An 18,338-nucleotide genomic window follows, 5' to 3' on the forward strand; every position below is an offset into this window, starting at 1 on the left:
CCAATCTCCCTATCCCTTCCCCCTATCTTTCTCCCATCAACCATAAGTTTGTTCTCTAAGCCTGTGACTCTCTGTTTTGTAAGTTCATTTGTATTATTTCTTTTAGATTCCACATATAAGTGATGTCATGATATTTCTACTTCCCTGTCTGACTTACTTCACTGAGTGTGACACTCTCTAGGTCCATCCATGTTGCTCAAAGTGACATTATTTCATTTTTTTAATGGCTAAGTAATATTATGCAGTATATATGTACCATATCTTCTTTATCCACTTCTCTGTCAGTGGACATTTAGGTTGATTCCTTGTCTTGGTATTGTAAACAGTACTGGAGTGAACATTGGGGTGCATTATATCCTTTCAGATCATGCTTTTCTCTGTATCTATGCCCAGGAGTTGGATTGCAGGGTCATATGGTAGCTTTACTTTAGTTTTTTAAGGAACCTCCATGCCATTCTCTATGGCAACTGTACAAATTTACATTCCCATCAACAGTCTAGGAGGGTTCCCTTCTTACCACACCCTCTCCAGAATTTGTTGTTTGTGAATTTTTTGATGGGAGCCATTTTGATTGGTGTGAAGTGATATTTCATTGCAGTATTGATCTGCATTTCTCTAATAATTAGTGATGTTGAACATCTGTTCTTTGGCCATCTATATGTCTTCTTTGGATAAATGTCTATTTAGGTCTTCTGCCCATTTATTGATTAGGTTGTTTGTTGTGATGCTGTTGAGGATCATGAACTTCCCCAATCACTCAGTGGTAAAGAATCTGCCTGACAATGCAGTAGATGCAAAAGACACAGCTTTGATCCTGGAGTTGGGAAGATCCCCTGGAGAAGGAAATGACAACCTACTTCAGTATTCTTGCTGAAAAAGTCCATAGATAGAGGAGCCTGGCAGGCTATAGTCCATGGGGTCATAAAGAGTCAGACACAGCTGAGCATGCATGCATGCACGCAGGCACGTATCATGAGCTGTTTGTAAATTTTGGAAACTAATCCTTTGTCAGTCACATCACTTGAAAAGATTTTCTCTCAGTCTGTGGTTGTCTTTTTCTTTATTATTTCCTATGCTGTGAAAAAGCTTTTGAGTTTAAGAGGTGCTACTACTTTATTTTTTTTTTTTTCATTATTCTTGGATGTTGTTGTTATTCTTGGAGATTATCAAAAAAGATATTGCTATGATTTATGCCAGAGAGTGTTCTTCCTATGTTTTCTCTAGGAGTTTTATAGTGTTTGGTCTCACGTTTAGTTCTTTAATCCGTTTCAGACTTATTTTTATGAGTGGTGTTAAAGAATGATCTAATTTCATTTTTTTAACATGTAGCTGTCCAATTTTCCCAGCACCATTTGTTGAAGAGACCGCTTTCCAACATTATGTAGTCTTCTACCCTTTGTCACAGATTATTTAAGCATAAGTTCATGGGCTTATTTCTGGGTTTTCTATCCTGTTCCATTGATCTATTTTTTATTTATTCTATTTTTGTGCCAGTACCATACAGTTTGGATGACTGTAGCTTTGCAGTATAGTCTGAAGTCAGGTAGCCTGATTCCTCCAACTCCATTTTATTCCTCAAGATTGCTTTGGCTCTTTGGTGTCTTTTGTGTCTCCTTACAAGTTATGAGATTTTTTTGTTCTAGTTCTGTAAAAAATGCCATTGGTAATTTGATAAGGATTGCATTGAATCTGTGGATTGTCTTGGGTGGTATAGTCATTTTGAAAATATTGATTCCTCCAATCTACAAAAATGATATATCTTTTCATCTGTCTGTGTCTTCTTCGATTTCTTTCATCAGCATTATTTTGTTTTTGGAGTACAGGTACTTTGTCTCCTTAGGTAAGTTTATTCTGAAGTATTTTATTTTTATTGATGTTATGACAAATGGAATTGTTTGTTGAATTTCTCTTTCTGATCTTTCATTGTACTGTATAGAAATGCAAAATTTCTGCATGTAATTTTGCAAACTTCAACTTTACCAGGTTCATTAATGAGTTCTACTACTTTTCTGGTGGTATCTTTAGGATTTTCTATGTATAGCATCATGTCATCTGCAAACAGTGGCAGTTTAAATTTTTCTTTTCATATATAGATTCTTTTACTTCTTTTTATTCTCTGATTGCTATAGCTAGGACTTCCAAAACTATGTTGAATAAAAGTGGCAAGTGTGGACATCCTTGTCTGTTCCTGATCTTAGTGGAAATGCTTTCAGCTTTTCACTATTGAGTATGATGTTAGCTGTAGGCTTGTTGTATATTGACTTTATTTTGTTGAGGTGTATTTTCTCTATGCCTGGTTTCTGGAGAGTTTTTATCATAAATTTGTGCTGAATTTTGTCAGGAGTATGTTCTGCATATATTGAGAAGATCATATGGTTTTATTCTTTAATTTATTGATGTGGTATATCACATTGATTGATTTGCAGATACTGAAAATCCTTGCATCCCTGGGATAAATCCTACTTTATCACAAGCATGATTTTTTAAATGTATTGTTGGATTTGGATTGCTAATATTTTGTTGAGGATTTTTGCATCTATGTGCATCAGTGATGTTGGCCTGAAATTTTTCTTTTTTGTGGTATCTTTGTCTGGTTTTGGTGTCAGGATGATGGTGGCCTCATAAAATGAGTTTGAAAGTTTTCCTTCCTCTGTAATTTTTTTAGAATAGTTTCAGAAGGATAGGTATTTACTTTTCTGTATATATTTGATAGACTTTGCCTGTGATGCCATCAGGTCCTGGACTTTTGTTTGATGGGAGTTTTCAAAATCACAATTTCAATTTAAGTGCTTGTGATTTGTTGGTTCATATTTTCTATGTCTTCCTGGTTCAGTCTTGGGAGACTGTACCTTTTTAAACATTTGTCTGTTTCTTCCAGAGTGTCCAATTTCTTGGCATTCAGTTGCTTATAGCAGTCTCAGTTGATCCTCTGTATTTCTGTGAATTCATTTGTAGATTATTTTCCATTTCTACTTTTACTGACTTGAGTCCTCTCCTTTATTATTTATTTTCTTGAAGAGTCTAGCTAAGGGTTTATCAATTTTGTTTAACTTTTAAAAGAACCAACTTTTTGTTCCATTGATCTTTGCAATTATTGTCTTTGTCTCTATTTCAATTATTTCTACTCTGATCTTTGTAATTTCTTTCCTTTTAATAATTTTAGGTTTTGTTTATTCTTCTTTCTCTAGTTGTTTTAGGTGTAAGGTTAGGTTTTCTACTTGATATTTTTCTTGTTTCTTGAGATAAGACTATACTGCTATAAACTTCCTTCTTAGAACTGCTTTTGCTGTATCCCATAGGTTTTGGACCATTGTGCTTTTGTTTTCCTTTGTCTCTAGGTATTTACTGTTTTCCTCTTTGATTTCTTCAGTGATGCATTGGTTGTTTAGTAGTAAGAGCATGTTGTTTAGCCACCACATGATTCTGTTTCTTATAGTTTTTTTCTTGTGGTTTATTTCTTTTTGTTTTTAATTTATTTATTTTAATTGAAGGCTAATTATTTTATAATATTGTAGTGGATTTTGCCATACATTGACATGAAACAAGAATGGGTATACATCTGTTCCCCATCCTGAACCCTCCTTTGACCTCCCATCCCTCTGGGTCATCCCAGTTCACCAGCCCTGAGCACCCTGTCTCATGCATCGAATCTGAACTGGTGATCTGTTTCATATATGATAATATACATGTTTCAATGCTACTCTTTCAAATCATCCCACCCTCGCCTTCTCCCACAGAGTCCAAAAGACTGTTCTATACATCTGTGTCTCTTTTTCTGTCTCACATATAGGTCATTACCATTTTTCTAAATTCCATATATATGCATTATTATACTGTATTGGTGTTTTTCTTTTTGACTCACTTCAGTCTGTATAATAGGCTCCAGATTCATCCACCTTATTAGTAATGATTCAAATGTATTCTTTTTAATGGTTGAGTAATATTGCATTATGTATATGTACCACAGCTTTCTTATCCATTTGTCTGTCAATGGACATCTAGGTTGCTTCCATGTCTTGGCTATTATAAACAGTGCTGTGATGAACACTGGGGTACACGTGTCTATTTCAATTCTGGTTTCCTCAGTGTGTATGCCCAGCAGTGGGATTTCTGGGTCATATGGCAGTTCTATTTCCAGTTTTTTAAGGAATCTCCACACTGTTCTGCATAGTGGCTGTACTACTTTGCATTCCCATCAAAAGTGTAAGAGGGTTCCCTTTTCTCCACACCCTCTCCAGCATTTATTGCTTGTAGACTTTGAATAACAGGCACTCTGACCAGCATGAGATGGTACCTCATAGTGGTTTTGATTTGCATTTCTCTGATAATGAGCGACGTTGAGCATCTTTTCATGTATTTCTTAGCCATCTGTATATCTTCTTTGGAGAAATGTCTGTTTAGTTCATTGGCTCATTTTTTGATTGGGTCGTTTACTTTTCTGGAATTGAGCTGTAGGAGTTGCTTGTATATTTTTGAGATTAGTTGTTTGTCAGTTGCTTCATTTGCTTCATTTTCTCCCGTTCTGAAGACTGTCTTTTCACCTTGCTTATAGTTTCCTTCATTGGGCAAAAGCTTTTAAGTTTAATTAGGTCCCATTTGTTTATTTTTGCTTCTATTTCCATTACTCTGGGAGGTGAGTCATAGAGGATCCTGCTGTGATTTATGTCAGTGAGTGTTTTGCCTATGTTTTCCTCTAGGAGTTTTATAGTTTCTGATCTTACGTTTAGATCTTTAATCCATTTTGAGTTTTTTTTTGTGCATGGTGTTAGAAAGTATTCTAGTTTCATTCATTTTTTTTATTTATTTTTATTTTTTAAATATATATTTATTTATTTTAAATTGATTGATGATTGGCTTACAATATTGGCTTGATTTCTGTCAAACATCAACATAAATTAACCATAGGTAAACGTATGTCCTCTCCTTCTTGAATCTCCCTCGCACCTCCCGCCCATCTCCACTGCTCTAGGTTATTACAGAGCCCCTGTTTGAGTTTCCTGAGTTATACAGGAAGTTCCCAATGGCTGTCCATTTACATATATTAGTGATATTCATCCACACTACTCTCCACATTCTTTTTTTTTAAATTTTATTTTATTTTTAAACTTTACATAATTGTATTAGTTTTGCCAAATATCAAAATGAATCCGCCACAGGTATACATGTGTTCCCCATCCTGAACGCTCCTCCCTCCTCCCTCCCCATACCATCCCTCTGGGTCATCCCAGTGCACTAGCCTCAAGCATCCAGTATCGTGTATCGAACCTGGACTGGCAACTCGTTTCTTACATGATACTTTACATGTTTCAATGTCATTCTCCCACAAGTGGTTGAACATTTTCCCCAGCACCACTTGTTAGAGATTGTCTTTTCTCCATTGTATATTCTTGCTTCCTTTGTCAAAGAAAAGGTGTCCATAGGTGCATGGATTTATCTCTGGGCTTTCTATTTTGTTTCACTGATCTATATTTCTGTCTTTGTGCCAGTACCATACTGTCTTGATGACTGTGGCTTTGTAGTATAGCCTGAAGTCAGGCAAGTTGATTCCACCAGTTCCATTCTTCTTTCTCAAGATTGCTTTAGCTATACGAGGTTTTTTGTATTTCCATACAAATTGTGAAATTATTTGTTCTAGTTGTGTGAAAAATACTGTTGGTAGCTTGATAGGGATTGGATTGAATCTATAGATTGCTTTGGGTAGTATACTCATTTTCACTATATTGCTTCTTCCAATCCATGAACACGGTATATTTCTCTATCTATTTGTGTTCTCTTTGATTTCTTTCATCAGTGTTTTATAGTTTTCTATATATAGGTCTTTTGATTCTTTAGGTAGATATATTCCTAAGTATTTTATTCTTCTCATTGCAATGGTTAATGGAATTATTTCCTTAATTTCTCTTTCTGTTTTCTCATTATTAGTGTATAGGAATGCAAGGGATTTCTGTGTGTTAATTTTATATCCTGAAAAGTTCTTATATTCATTGATTAGCTCCAATAATTTTCTGGTGGAGTCTTTAGGGTTTTCCATGTAGAGGATCATGTCATCTGCAAACAGTGAGAGTTTTACTTCTTCTTTTCCAATCTGGATTCCTTTTATTCCTTTTTCTTCTCTGCTTCCGGTGGCCAAAACTTCCAAAACTATGTTGAATAGTAGTGGGGAGAGTGGGCACCCTTGTCTTTTTCCTGACTTTAGGGGAAACGCTTTCAAGTTTTCACCATTGAGGACAATGTTTGATGTGGGTTTGTCATATTTAGCTTTTATTATGCTGAGGTATGTTCCTTCTATGCCTACTTTCTGGAAGGCTTTTATCATACATGGATATTGAATTTTGTCAAAGGCTTTCTCTGCATCTATTGAGATAATAATGTAGTATTTATCTTCCAATTTGTTAATGTGGTGTATTACATTACATTGATTGATTTACATATATTAAAGAATCCTTGCATCCTTGGGAAAAAACCACTGGGTCAAGATGTATGATCTTTTTAATATGTTGTTGGATTGTGTTTGCTAGGATTTTGTTAAGGATTTTTGCATCTATGTTCATCAGTGATATTGGCCTGTAGTTTTCTTTTTTTGTGGCATCTTTGTCAGGTTTTGGTATTAGGGTGATGGTGGCCTCATAGAATGAGTTTAGAAGTTTACCTTCCTCTGCAATTTTCTGGAAGAGTTTGAGTAGGATAGGTGTTCGCTTTTCTCAATTTTTGGTAGAATTCAGCTGTGAAGCCGACTGGTCCTGGGCTTTTGTTTGCTGGTAGATTTCTTATTACAGTTATGATTTCTGTGCTTGTGATAGGTCTGTTAAAAAGTTCTATTTCTTCCTGGCTCAGTTTTGGAAAGTTATGCATTTCTAAGAATTTGTCCATTTCTTCCAAATTGTCCATTTTATTGTCATATAGTTGCTGATAGTAGTCTCTTATGATCCTTTGTATTTCTGTGTTGTCCGTTGTGATCAACATTTTCATTTCTAATTTTGTTGATTTGATTCTTCTCCCTTTGTTTCTTAATAAGTCCAGATAATGGTTTAGCTATTTTATTCATCTTCTCAAAGAATCAGCTTTTGGCTTTGTTGATTTTTGCTATGGTCTCTTTTGTTTCTTTTGCATTTATATTTCTTTCCTTCTACTAACCCTGGGGTTCTTCATTTCTTCTTTTTCTAGTTGTTTAGGTGTAGAGTTAGGTTATTTATTTGACTTTTTTCTTGTTTTTTGAAGTAATCTTGTATTGCTATGAACCTTCCCCTTAGCACTGCTTTTACTGAGTCCCACAGGTTTTGGATTGTTGTGTTTTCATTTTCATTCATTTCTATGTGTATTTTGATTTCTTTTTTGATTTTTTGGTTATTCAGAAGTGTGTTGCTTTGCCTCCATATGTTGGAACTTTTAATAGTTTTTTTTTTCTTTTTTCCTGTAGTTGACATCTGATCTTACTGCATTGTGATTAGAAACGAGCTTGGAATTATTTCAATTTTTTTGAATTTAGCAAGACTAGATTTGAGGCCCAGGATGTGATCTATCCTAGAGAAGATTCCGTGTGCACTTGAGAAAAAGGTGAAATTCCTTTTTTGGGGGTGAAATGTCCTATAGATATCAATTAGGTCTAACTGGTCCATTGTATCATTTAAAGTTTGTGTTTTCTTGTTAATTTTCTGTTTAGTTGATATATCCATAGGCGTGAGTGTGATATTAAAGTCTCTGACTATTATTTTTGTGATTTTACTATTATTATTCTGGGATTTTACTAATAATTTTAATATTACTGTAACTTTCCCCTTTCTTAATTGTTAGCATTTGCCTTACATGATGTGGTGTTCCTATGTTGGGTGCATATATTTTTATAATTGTGTATCTTCTTCTTGGGTTGATCCTTGATCATTATGAAGTGTCCTTCTTTGTCTCTTTTCTCAGCCTTTATTTCAAAGTCTATTTTATATGATATGAGTATTGCTATTCCTGCTTTCTTTTGTCTCCATTTGCGTGAAATATCTTTTTTCCAGCCCTTCTCTTTCAGTCTGTAAGTGTCCCTTGTTTAGAGATGTGTCTCTTGTAAACAGCATATATAGGAGTCTTGTTTTTGTATACATTCAGCCAGTCTTTGTCTTTTGGTTGGAGCATTCAACCCATTTACATTATTGATGAATATTGATGAGTATGATCCAGTTGCCATTTACTTTTTTGGGGGTTCGAGTTTATACACCCTTTCTGTGTTTCATGTCTAGAGAAGATCCTTCAGCATTTGTTGAAGAGCTGGTTTGTTCCTGTGTTGGTGGAGAATGTGTTTGTTATGTCTTGCTCTGAAACTTTTTGGTTCTTGGGTGGAACTTGGTTTCAGTGTAGGTATAGAGGCTTTTGAATGAGCTTTTATCAATTGATGTTCCCTGGAGTCAGGAGTTCTCTGGTGTTCTTGGGTTTTGAATTTAAGCCTCCTGCTTCTGGTTTTCAGTCTTAATCTTACAGTAGCCTCAAGACTTCTCCATCCCTACAGGACTGATGATAAAACATCTCCTTTCAAAGACAATGGGCTGCCTTTCTTGGTGCCTGGTGTCCTCTGCCAGCATTCAGAAGTTGTTTTGTGGAATTTGCTCAGCATTCAAATGATCTTTCAATGAATTTCTGGGGGAGAAAGTGGTCTCCCCATCCTGTTCCTCCGCCATCTTAGGACCGCTATCTTGTAGTTTTTTTCCTAATCTCATAACACTGTGATGAGAAAACATGCTTGATATGTTTTCAGTTTTCTTTAATTTGCCAAAGTTTGCCTTGTGGTCCAGCATGTGCTCATTCCTTGAGAATGTTCCGTGGGCACTTGAAAAGAATGCATAGTCTGCTGCTTTTGGGTGGAATGCTCAACAATTATTAAGTCCATCCAGTCTAAAGTGTCATTTAGGTCTATGTTTCCTTATTAGTTTTTTGTGTGGATGATCTGTCCATTGATGAAAGTGGGGAGTTGAAATCTCCCACTATTATTGTATTACTATTGATTTCTCCCTTTATTCTTGTTTGTATTTGCCTTACATTTTGAGATGCTCCTATGTTGGGTGTATATATATATATTCATAATTTTTATATCTTCTTGAGTTGAACACTTGATCATCATGTAATGTCCTTCTTTGTCTCTAAGTCTATTTTTTTAAATCTATTTTGTCTGATATGAGTATTGCTACTCCAGCTTTTTTTTTATTTTCATTTTCATGGAATACCTTCTCCTGTCCCCTTACTTTGTCTGTAAGTGTCCCTAGGTCTGAGGTGGGTCTCTTGTAAACAGCATATATATGTGTCTTATTTTTGTATCCACCCAACCAGTCTATGTTTTTTGGTTAGTTGGTGCATTTAATCCATTTACATTTAAGGTAATTATTGATATGTATTACCTTATTACCATTTTCTTAATTGCTTTCGGTTTATTTTTTGTAGGTTTTTGCCTTCTATTGTGTTTCCTGCCTAAACAGGTTCCTTTGGTATTTGTTGTATAACTGATTTGCTGGTGCTGAATTCTCTTAACTTTTGCTTGTCTGGAAAGCTTTTGATTTCTCCACCATATCTGAATGTGAGTCTTGCTGGGTAGAGTATTTTTGATTGTAGGCTTTCTTTCCCTTTCATAATTTTAAATATATCATGACATTCCCTTATGGTTTATAGAGTTTCTCTTCAGAAATTACCTGATAACCTTATGGCAGTTCCCTTGTATATTATTTGTTGTTTTCCCCTTGTTACTTTTAATATTTTATCTTTGTCTTTAATTTTTGTCAGTTTGATTACTATATGTCCTGGTGTGTTCCTCCTTTGGTTTATCCTGCCTGGGACTCTGCAATTCCTGGACTTGGTTGATTTTTTCCTTTCCCATGTTAGGGAAATTTTCAGCTATTATCTCATGAAATATTTTCTCTGTCCTTTCTCTCTCTTTTCTCCTTCTGGAATCCCTAAAATGCAAATGCTGGTGTGCTTAATGTGGTTCCAGAGGTCTCTTAGTCTGTTTCCATTTATTTTCATTCTTTTCTTCTATATTCTATTTTGCAGCAGTGATTTCCACCATTCTGTCTTCCAAGTAACTTATCTGTTCTTCTGCCTTTTATGGATTCATTCTAGTGTATTATTTTTTTCTGTGTGTTTGTTCTTTAGGTCGTCTAGGTCTTGGTAACCATTTCTTGAATCTCCTCTGTTATTTTTCCTAGATCCTGGATCATCTTCACTATCATCATTCTGAACTCTTTTTCTGGAAGGTTGCCAATTTCCAGTTCCTTTAGTTGTTTTTCTTGTATTTTATCTTGTTCCTTCATCTGGGATATAATCATCTGCCTTCTTATTCTGATTAACTTTGTGTGACTATGATTTTCATTATGGAGGCTGTGAGACTGTAGTTCTTACTTCTTCTGTCTGCCCTCTAGTGAATCTACATTTTGTATTCTTAAATGTATAATAAGGTCCATATTTCAAGAAATTCAATTACCTTGTTTATTATATATATCATTTGTTTCACATTAATTTTTGAGTTCAGTTCAGTTCAGTTGCTCAGTCATATCCGACTTTTTGTGACCCCATGAACTGCAGCACACCAGGCCTCCCTGTCCATCACCAACTCCCGGAGTTCACCCAAACTCATGTCCATTGAGTCAGTGATGCCATCCAACCATCTCATCCTCTGTCATCCCCTTTTCCTCCGGCCTTCAATCTTTCCCAACATCAGGGTCTTTTCAAATGAGTCAGCTCTTCACATCAGATGGCCAAAATATTGGAGTTCCAGCTTCAACATTAGTCCTTCCAATGAACACCCAAGACTGATCTTCTTTAGAGTGGACTGGTTGGACCTCCTTGCAGTCCAAGGGACTCTCAACAGTCTTCTCCAACACCACAGTACAAAAGCATCGATTCTTTGGCACTCAGCTTTCTTCACAGTCCAACTCTCACATCCATACATGACCACAGGAAAAACCATAGCCTTGACTAGGCGGACCTTTGTTGACAAAGTAATGTCTCTGCTTTTTAATATGCTGTCTAGGTTTGTCAATAACTTTCCTCCCTTTTGAGTAGTTACTAGTTTATGAGGGAGGTATAACTCATTTGGTTTAACATATTTTCTCTAGCAACTTAACGTAATGAGTTTTAAAATATCCTCAGTTATAGGTAAACTTAGATATACATATATCCAGTTGGATATCTCTATTTTTTTCAAGAGTATATTATATGACTATTTTAGCAGATTTACCCCCTTCATTGAGTCTAGCAATCAATTTACTTTGCAAACATTGTATCTTACACCAAGTATTAGTAATAGGATAGGAAGATGTAACTTTTGAAGTATTTTTCTGTAGAAATTTTTAATTCTCAATTAACCATTAAAAATCAATTATTCAAACTTTCTCATGCCCTCAAACATTTGAGTTAATTGCTATTATACTTTAATGGGATTTTTAACTTGAGTAAAAGTTTTCCTTACAAGTATTATTTGGAGTTTATATAATTTTTAACTGGTTCTTAGCATATTAATGTATTTTAAAGTCAAAATGGCAAGTCTGATAGTCAGGGACAGTAATCATTTACCTGGAATTTCAATAATATCACTTTACAATTTACCTTGACTTTTTGAGCATCACTTCTTATAAATAAGCATAATACAGATTCATTGACCATTGCTGAATATAATTTATCAAAAACAAAAAGTGTTTTATTGAATATCACATTCCTTCACCACTACCACTTAGAAAGGCTGATTTGTCAGTCTCTTGAGAGCCATATGTTTGGGAGGGAAGGAGAGTGCAAGTGGAGAGTTTTGAGTACTCCCCAATCCTTGTATGTCTTAGGAAAAGGTGTGGTTAAGTATAGGCTAACCAGCGTCATTGCTCTCAGAAACACTTTGGTCTCTGGAATCACTCCCCAGAATCCTATGAGAGTAGCATCTATCTCCTTATGTGGCAATGCTGATGTAATATGGTTTTACTAGCTATTCACCTTAGTAGTTTCTACTTAAAAAGGGCCTTGCAGTTATGTAAGATGAATAAATGTAGAAAGGCAAAATATAGTACAATGACTGTAGATAATTATTTGATGATTGTAACTCATTTATTTCACAGAGCAATGAAGTTTTATTATTATAATTTTATTGTCCATAGATTTCCAAACCATATTTCCAGGCCTAAAAAACATCCTCAAAATTTTCTTGAATTTTCAGAGGAACTACACTGCTTTTTGAATTTTGCCATGAAGGAAGGCCTTTTAAAGCTCTTGCTTTCAATAAGGTAACAGCATTTGTCCACATAGGGGATATGCTCTGAATGCAGACCTATCTTGACATCTTGTTTGAATTCTTTGGTATTGATCAGCATTCCAAATAGTATCAATGCATACCTCACTGAGATTCCATTTGTTGTTTCCACAGATTTCAGGAAACCTTACTGTGCCTTGGATTACAGGGTGTTCTAGAAAAAGAGCAGTAAGTAATCTTTCATTTAAAGCAGCAAATGGGTTTCCCCCATCTCATTAGTAGGAATGCCATTGAGAAAATTGTCATGATATTTGAAAAGTTGGCAATACTGAGCCTCAATTAGTTAATTAATCCTAATCTCAAAAGACATATTTTGAAATCATAATATTTATATAAACTAAAAAGGTAACCTTAAATAAAAGACAGTAATTAACACATTGTATAAACTTTAAGCAGTGTTTTCAGTTTTAAAAAGTTAAAGATATTTCATAAAATATCATAATTTTTATACATCTAATAAGACCAGTTAATTTTATCATAGAATTGAATCATGATTCATATAAACATCTCAATCAAAGTTAAATAAATTACATACTATGTAAATTACATACTAAATAAATTACATACTATATATTTGTGTATTTCAGTATTTAGAAGTGGTGAGTAACTAATATTTTAACAGTATTGTTCTCTGGCTTTCTGCTACAACTGTTATGATTCTTATTATACTAATCTAACATAATTTCATTAAAATTGTGTTTTCCTAAAGAATCTCATTCATTTGGTCTGTGTAGCAACTATAAATCTAACAGGCAGGAGATTTTGATGTAACTTTTCCTTAGAAGGGAAAGTATTAAAAGATTTCAGCAGTTTAAAAAAAAAACAACAATAATGTGAGTAGACTTTTTGAAAAATATCTCAAGTTATTGCATGGTAAATAGCTTTGAAACAATGGAAAAGAACTGAGAGTGCAGAAATAGTTGTTATATTTATAGGGAACTGATTTTATAAAAAATGTTAAGACAATTCATTGTGGAAGGGAAAGATGTCTGTTTAATGAATGGTACTTGGACAGTTGGACATACACACACACAAAAATACTTTAAAATAGATTAGAGACCTAAATGGAAGAGCTATACCAATAACATTTTATGAAAACAATAAGAGAAAATATTTGAGACTAAGAGTTAGGTAAAGATTTCTTAGATACTAAGTCAACAGTGCAATCCATAAAATTGAAAAATGAATAAATTGGGTCTCAACAAAATTCAAAACCTTAACACTTTGAAATATACCATGAAGAAAATGAAAAGACGAGCAACAGCCTAGAAGGAAATATTTGCAAATCACTTATCCATTAATGTACTTTTATCCAGCATATACAAAACACTTACAAGGACAAATGATCTGATTACAAATGAACAAAAGATATGAGCCTGATATTTCAACAAAACTGATACATGAACATTCAATAAATATGTGAACAGCTGCTAAAAATTATGCATCATTCAGGAAATGCGTATTAAAACCAAAATGAGGTATTTCTCACTCTCTAGAATAAGAATTATTGGCAAAGATATGGAGATAAAGGAACAATCATACATTGATTGTGGGACTGTAAAATAGTACAGCCACTTTTGAAAACATTTTGACAGTTTTTTTTTTAAAACTAAACATACACCTGCCCTATTATCCAACTATTCTGATAAGTCTTTGCCCAAGAGGAGTGATAGTACTTATCCTTATAAAAACTTTTACATGAATGTTTATAGCAGCTGCATTTATAGTAGCCTAAAAGTAGAAACAAGCTAAATGTTCATTAACAGGTGAACGAATAAAAAAATTTTGTTCATATAGGGGAATAGAAATCAACAATTAAAAAGTGAAATATTGACATGCACATCATATGATTGAATCTTAAAATAATCAGCTTGAGTGAAAGAAACCAGATTAAAAAAAAAGAATACATACTGTATGCTTCCATCTATATAAAATTATTGAAAATGCAAACTAATGACAGGAAGCAAGTCAGTGGTTACATGGTTATGTAAGCGGACAGAAGGTAGGGCAAATTGATTGAAAGAGGGCATTAGGAAACACTTAAGGGTATGATGGGTATGTTCACACAAGATTGTTTCTTGACGTATACACAAAGGAGAACATCAAATTGTACAATTTAAACATGTGTAATTTAGTTTTCATTAGTTATGCCTCAGCAAAACTTAAAAGGCTAAAAATTCAGTTACTGGAAAACTTGGGTATTTGAATCTACTTTTTCAATTGTAAATCTTGTGAAACTTATGTATAGGTCAATTTTGTATGATGAAAATTTAGCATTCAAACTGACATATGCTACAAGTATAAAATAGGTGATTTCAAAGATTTTGTAAAAATAATATATAAATGTCTAAATTTTATGCTAATTGAATGTTTAAATGATAAAATTTTGAATATACTGTGGTAAGGTATGTAATTAAAATTAATTTTACCAGGAGTTTTTCACTCTTTTAATGGAAGCCTATATATTTATCTCATATTCTATTTCTATTGTACTCCAGAAGTCTACAATGTGCCAGATATTGTGCTTGACCTTAGGGATACAATGATGAGAAAAGCCAGATATTTTCACTGCTCTTATGGAACTGATGTGGAGAAGGCTATGGCACCCCACTCCAGTACTCTTGCCTGGAAAATCCCATGGACGGAGGAGCCTGGTAGGCTGCAGACCATGGGGTCGAGAAGAGTTGGACACGACTGAGCAACTTCACTTTCACTTTTCCCGTTCACGCATTGGAGAAGGAAATGGCAACCCACTCCAGTGTTCTTGCCTGGAGAATTCCAGGGACGGGGGAGCCTGGTGGGCCGCCGTCTATGGGGTCGCACAGAGTCGGACACGACTGAAGCGACTTAGCAGCAGCAGCAGCATGGAACTGATGATCTAGATTTAATAGGAAGAGAGGTATTCATGAAATAATTACATAAATATAAAATACCACTGTGACAAACACCCATGTTGATCACTTTCTAGCTTGTCCTGGAAGCACACTTTATCCACACAATGAAATATAACCATCATCTGAAAATTCTTTGGCTTACTTCCAAGGAAAATTTACCACTGTCAGTGCCCCTCAATCAAACCGTAAGAATAAATCAGTAGTGAAATAAGCTATGTTTATTGCTTGTTGCAGCAAAGAAGAACACATAGCATAGAGAACCATGATTTATCTCAGTAAGAGGATGGTAGAAATACCTAACTGGAAGATTTGGACTTTGGCTGGGTAATTTAGGGGAGGGTATAATGAAGTGAGCATTTGCTCTAAATTGGATGTTTTGAGAGTGCTAAGTCTCTTCAGTCGTGTTTGATTCTTTGTGACCCTATGGACTATTACCTGCCAGCCTCCTCTCCCCATGGGGTTTTCCAGGCAAGAACACTGGAGTGGGTTGCGTTTTCTTCTCCAGGTGATCTCAACCCAGGGATCGAGCCTGTGTCTCTGACATCTCCTGCAATGGCAAGCAAGTTCTTTACCACTATTGCCACCTGGAAAGTCCCAGGAGGGGCAATTCAGTGATAGGGTATTTAGAATGTGGCATTGCAACCTTGGTTTTGTCTGTTGAGACAAAATTATGAAGTAGCCTTGTTTTATTTCCTGTTATCATGGTCTCTGTTGACTATGATGCCTACCCCATTTCTTCTAAGGGATTCTTGTCCACAGTAGTAAATATAATGGTCATCTGAGTTAAATTCACCCATTCCAGTCCATTTTAGTTTGCTGATTCCTAAAATGTTAATGTTCACTCTTGCCATCACCTGTTTGACCACTTCCAATTTGCCTTGATTCATGGACCTAACATTCCAGGCTCTTATGCATTATTGCTCTTTAGAAGATCAGACTTTACTTCTATCACCAGTCACATCCATAATTGGGTGTTGTTTTTGCTTTGGCTCTGTCACTTCAAAAAGGACAGAAATGGTATGGATCTAACAGAAGCAGAAGATATTAATAAAAGGTGGCAAGAATACACAGAAGACCTATACAAAAAAGATCTTCATGACCCAGATAACCACGATGGTTTTATCACTCACCTAGAGCCAGAAATCTTGGAATGAGAAGTCAAGTGGGCCTTAGGAAACATCACCACAAATAAAGCTAGTGGGGGTGATGAAATTCCAGTTGAGCTATTTCAAATCCTAAAAGATGATGCTATAAAAGTGCTGCACTCACTATGCCAGCAAATTTGGAAAACTCAGCAGTGGCCACATGATTGGAAAAGGTCAGTTTCCATTCCAATCCCAAGGAAAGACAATGCCAAAGAATGCTCAAACTACTGCACAGTTGCACTCATCTCACACACTAGTAAAGCAATGCTCAAAATTCTCCAAGGGAGGCTTCAACAGTACATGAACTATGAACTTCCAGATGTTCAAGCTGGATTTACAAAAGGCAGAGGAACCAGAGATCAAATTGCCAACTTCCATTGGATCATTGAAAAAGGACGAGAGTTCCAGAAAAACATCTACTTCTGCTTTATTGACTATGTCAAAGCCTTTGACTGTGTGGATCACCAAAAACTGGAAAGTTCTGAAAGAGATGGGAATAGCAGACCAACTGACGTGCCTCTGGAGAAATCTGTATGCAGGTCAGGAAGTAACAGCTACAACTGGACATGGAACAACAGACTGGTTCCAAATAGGAAAAAGAGTATGTCAAGGCTGCATATTGTCACCCTGCTTATTTAACTTATATGCAGAATACATCATGAGAAACGCTGGGCTGGATGAAGCACAAGTTGGAATCAAAATTGGTGGGAAAAATATCAACATCAGATACTCAGATGACACCACCCTTATGGCAGAAAGTGAAGATGAACTAAAGAGCCTCTTGCTGAAAGTGAAAGAGGAGAGTGAAAAAGGTGGCTTCAAACACAACATTCAGAAAACTAAGATCATTGCATCTAGTCCCATCATTTCATGGCAAATAGATGGGGAAACAGTGGAACCATTGGCGGACTTTATCTTTTTGGGCTCCAAAATCACTGCAGATGGTGACTGCAGCCATGAAATTAAAAGACACTTTCTCCTTGGAAGAACAGTTACGACCAAACTAGACAGCATATTAAAGAGCAGAGACATTACTTTGCCAACAAAGGTCCATCTAGTCAAAGCTATGGTTTTTCCAGTAGTCATGTATGGATGTGAGTGTTGGATTATAAAGAAAGCTGAGTGCTGAAAAATTGATACTTTTAAACTGTGGTGTTGGAGGAGATTTTTGAGAGTCCCTTGGACTGCAAGGAGGTTCAACCAGTCCATCATAAAGGAAATCAGTCCTGAATATTCATTGGAAGGACTGATGTTGAAGCTGAAGCTCCTAATGCAAAGAACTGACTCATTTGAAGAGACTCTGATGCTGGTAAAGATTGAAGGCAGGAGGAGAAGGGGACTATAGAAGATGAGATGTTTGGATGGCATCACTGACTCAATAACATGAGTAAACTCCGGGAGTTTGGTGATGGACTTGGAAGCCTGGTGTGCTGCAGTCCATGGGGTAGCAAAGATTCAGACATGACTGAGCAATTGAAATGACCGTGGTCTGTGAGCAATCTTGTTTTAGATTGTAGTCTGTGAAATTAAACAGTGTGTTCAACAAGAGAACAAAATGGTCCAACCCTGAGTGTCAATCTAGCATATAATGTTGTAGTCTAGCTGAATATCAGTTCAATTTTGAATGACATGGTTTTTTCTATCTTACTAGTATACATCTTGACATTATGCACACTGTGCTTGACGTTCTATTCATATTAGTTATTGTCCATGTACACCTTCTTGAAAAGTCTTAGTGAACCTGATTGTTAAATGGATGGTTTCTATCAATAAGTGTCCAAGAAGGTAAACAGAAAGCTTACCAAAAGAATTTAATTGTATAAAGTGTTTAGACATGTTTTAGAGGATTTAAAAAAGCAAAAATGAAACTGAAGCAACAAGAGTGTTAATTCAGGAAGTAGCTATCACCCCTTGGGCTAGGAAAACAAAAAGTAGTTTCTATTTTCAGAAACTATAAAATTACAGAAAAGGTTTGCTGATATGGGACTGATTTCTGAGTTTGGTACACTGCCAGCTAGTAGTGGTACCTTTTGTGTTACA

The 18,338-nt window shown here is 35.4% G+C and overlaps 1 protein-coding gene across 1 annotated transcript in view; it reads left to right on the plus strand.

Moving 5' to 3' along the window:
• Window positions 1–18,338, plus strand: part of HDX (highly divergent homeobox) — a 215,246-nt gene that overhangs the window by 72,509 nt on the left and 124,399 nt on the right. The window contains exon 4 of the mRNA XM_005890175.3: window positions 12,374–12,427. Within this exon, the coding sequence (XP_005890237.1) occupies window positions 12,374–12,427 (54 nt within the window). The remainder of the gene's footprint in view (window positions 1–12,373; window positions 12,428–18,338) is intronic.

Source organism: Bos mutus, chromosome X (genome assembly GCF_027580195.1).
Source record: "Bos mutus isolate GX-2022 chromosome X, NWIPB_WYAK_1.1, whole genome shotgun sequence".
Taxonomy (NCBI): domain Eukaryota; kingdom Metazoa; phylum Chordata; class Mammalia; order Artiodactyla; family Bovidae; genus Bos; species Bos mutus.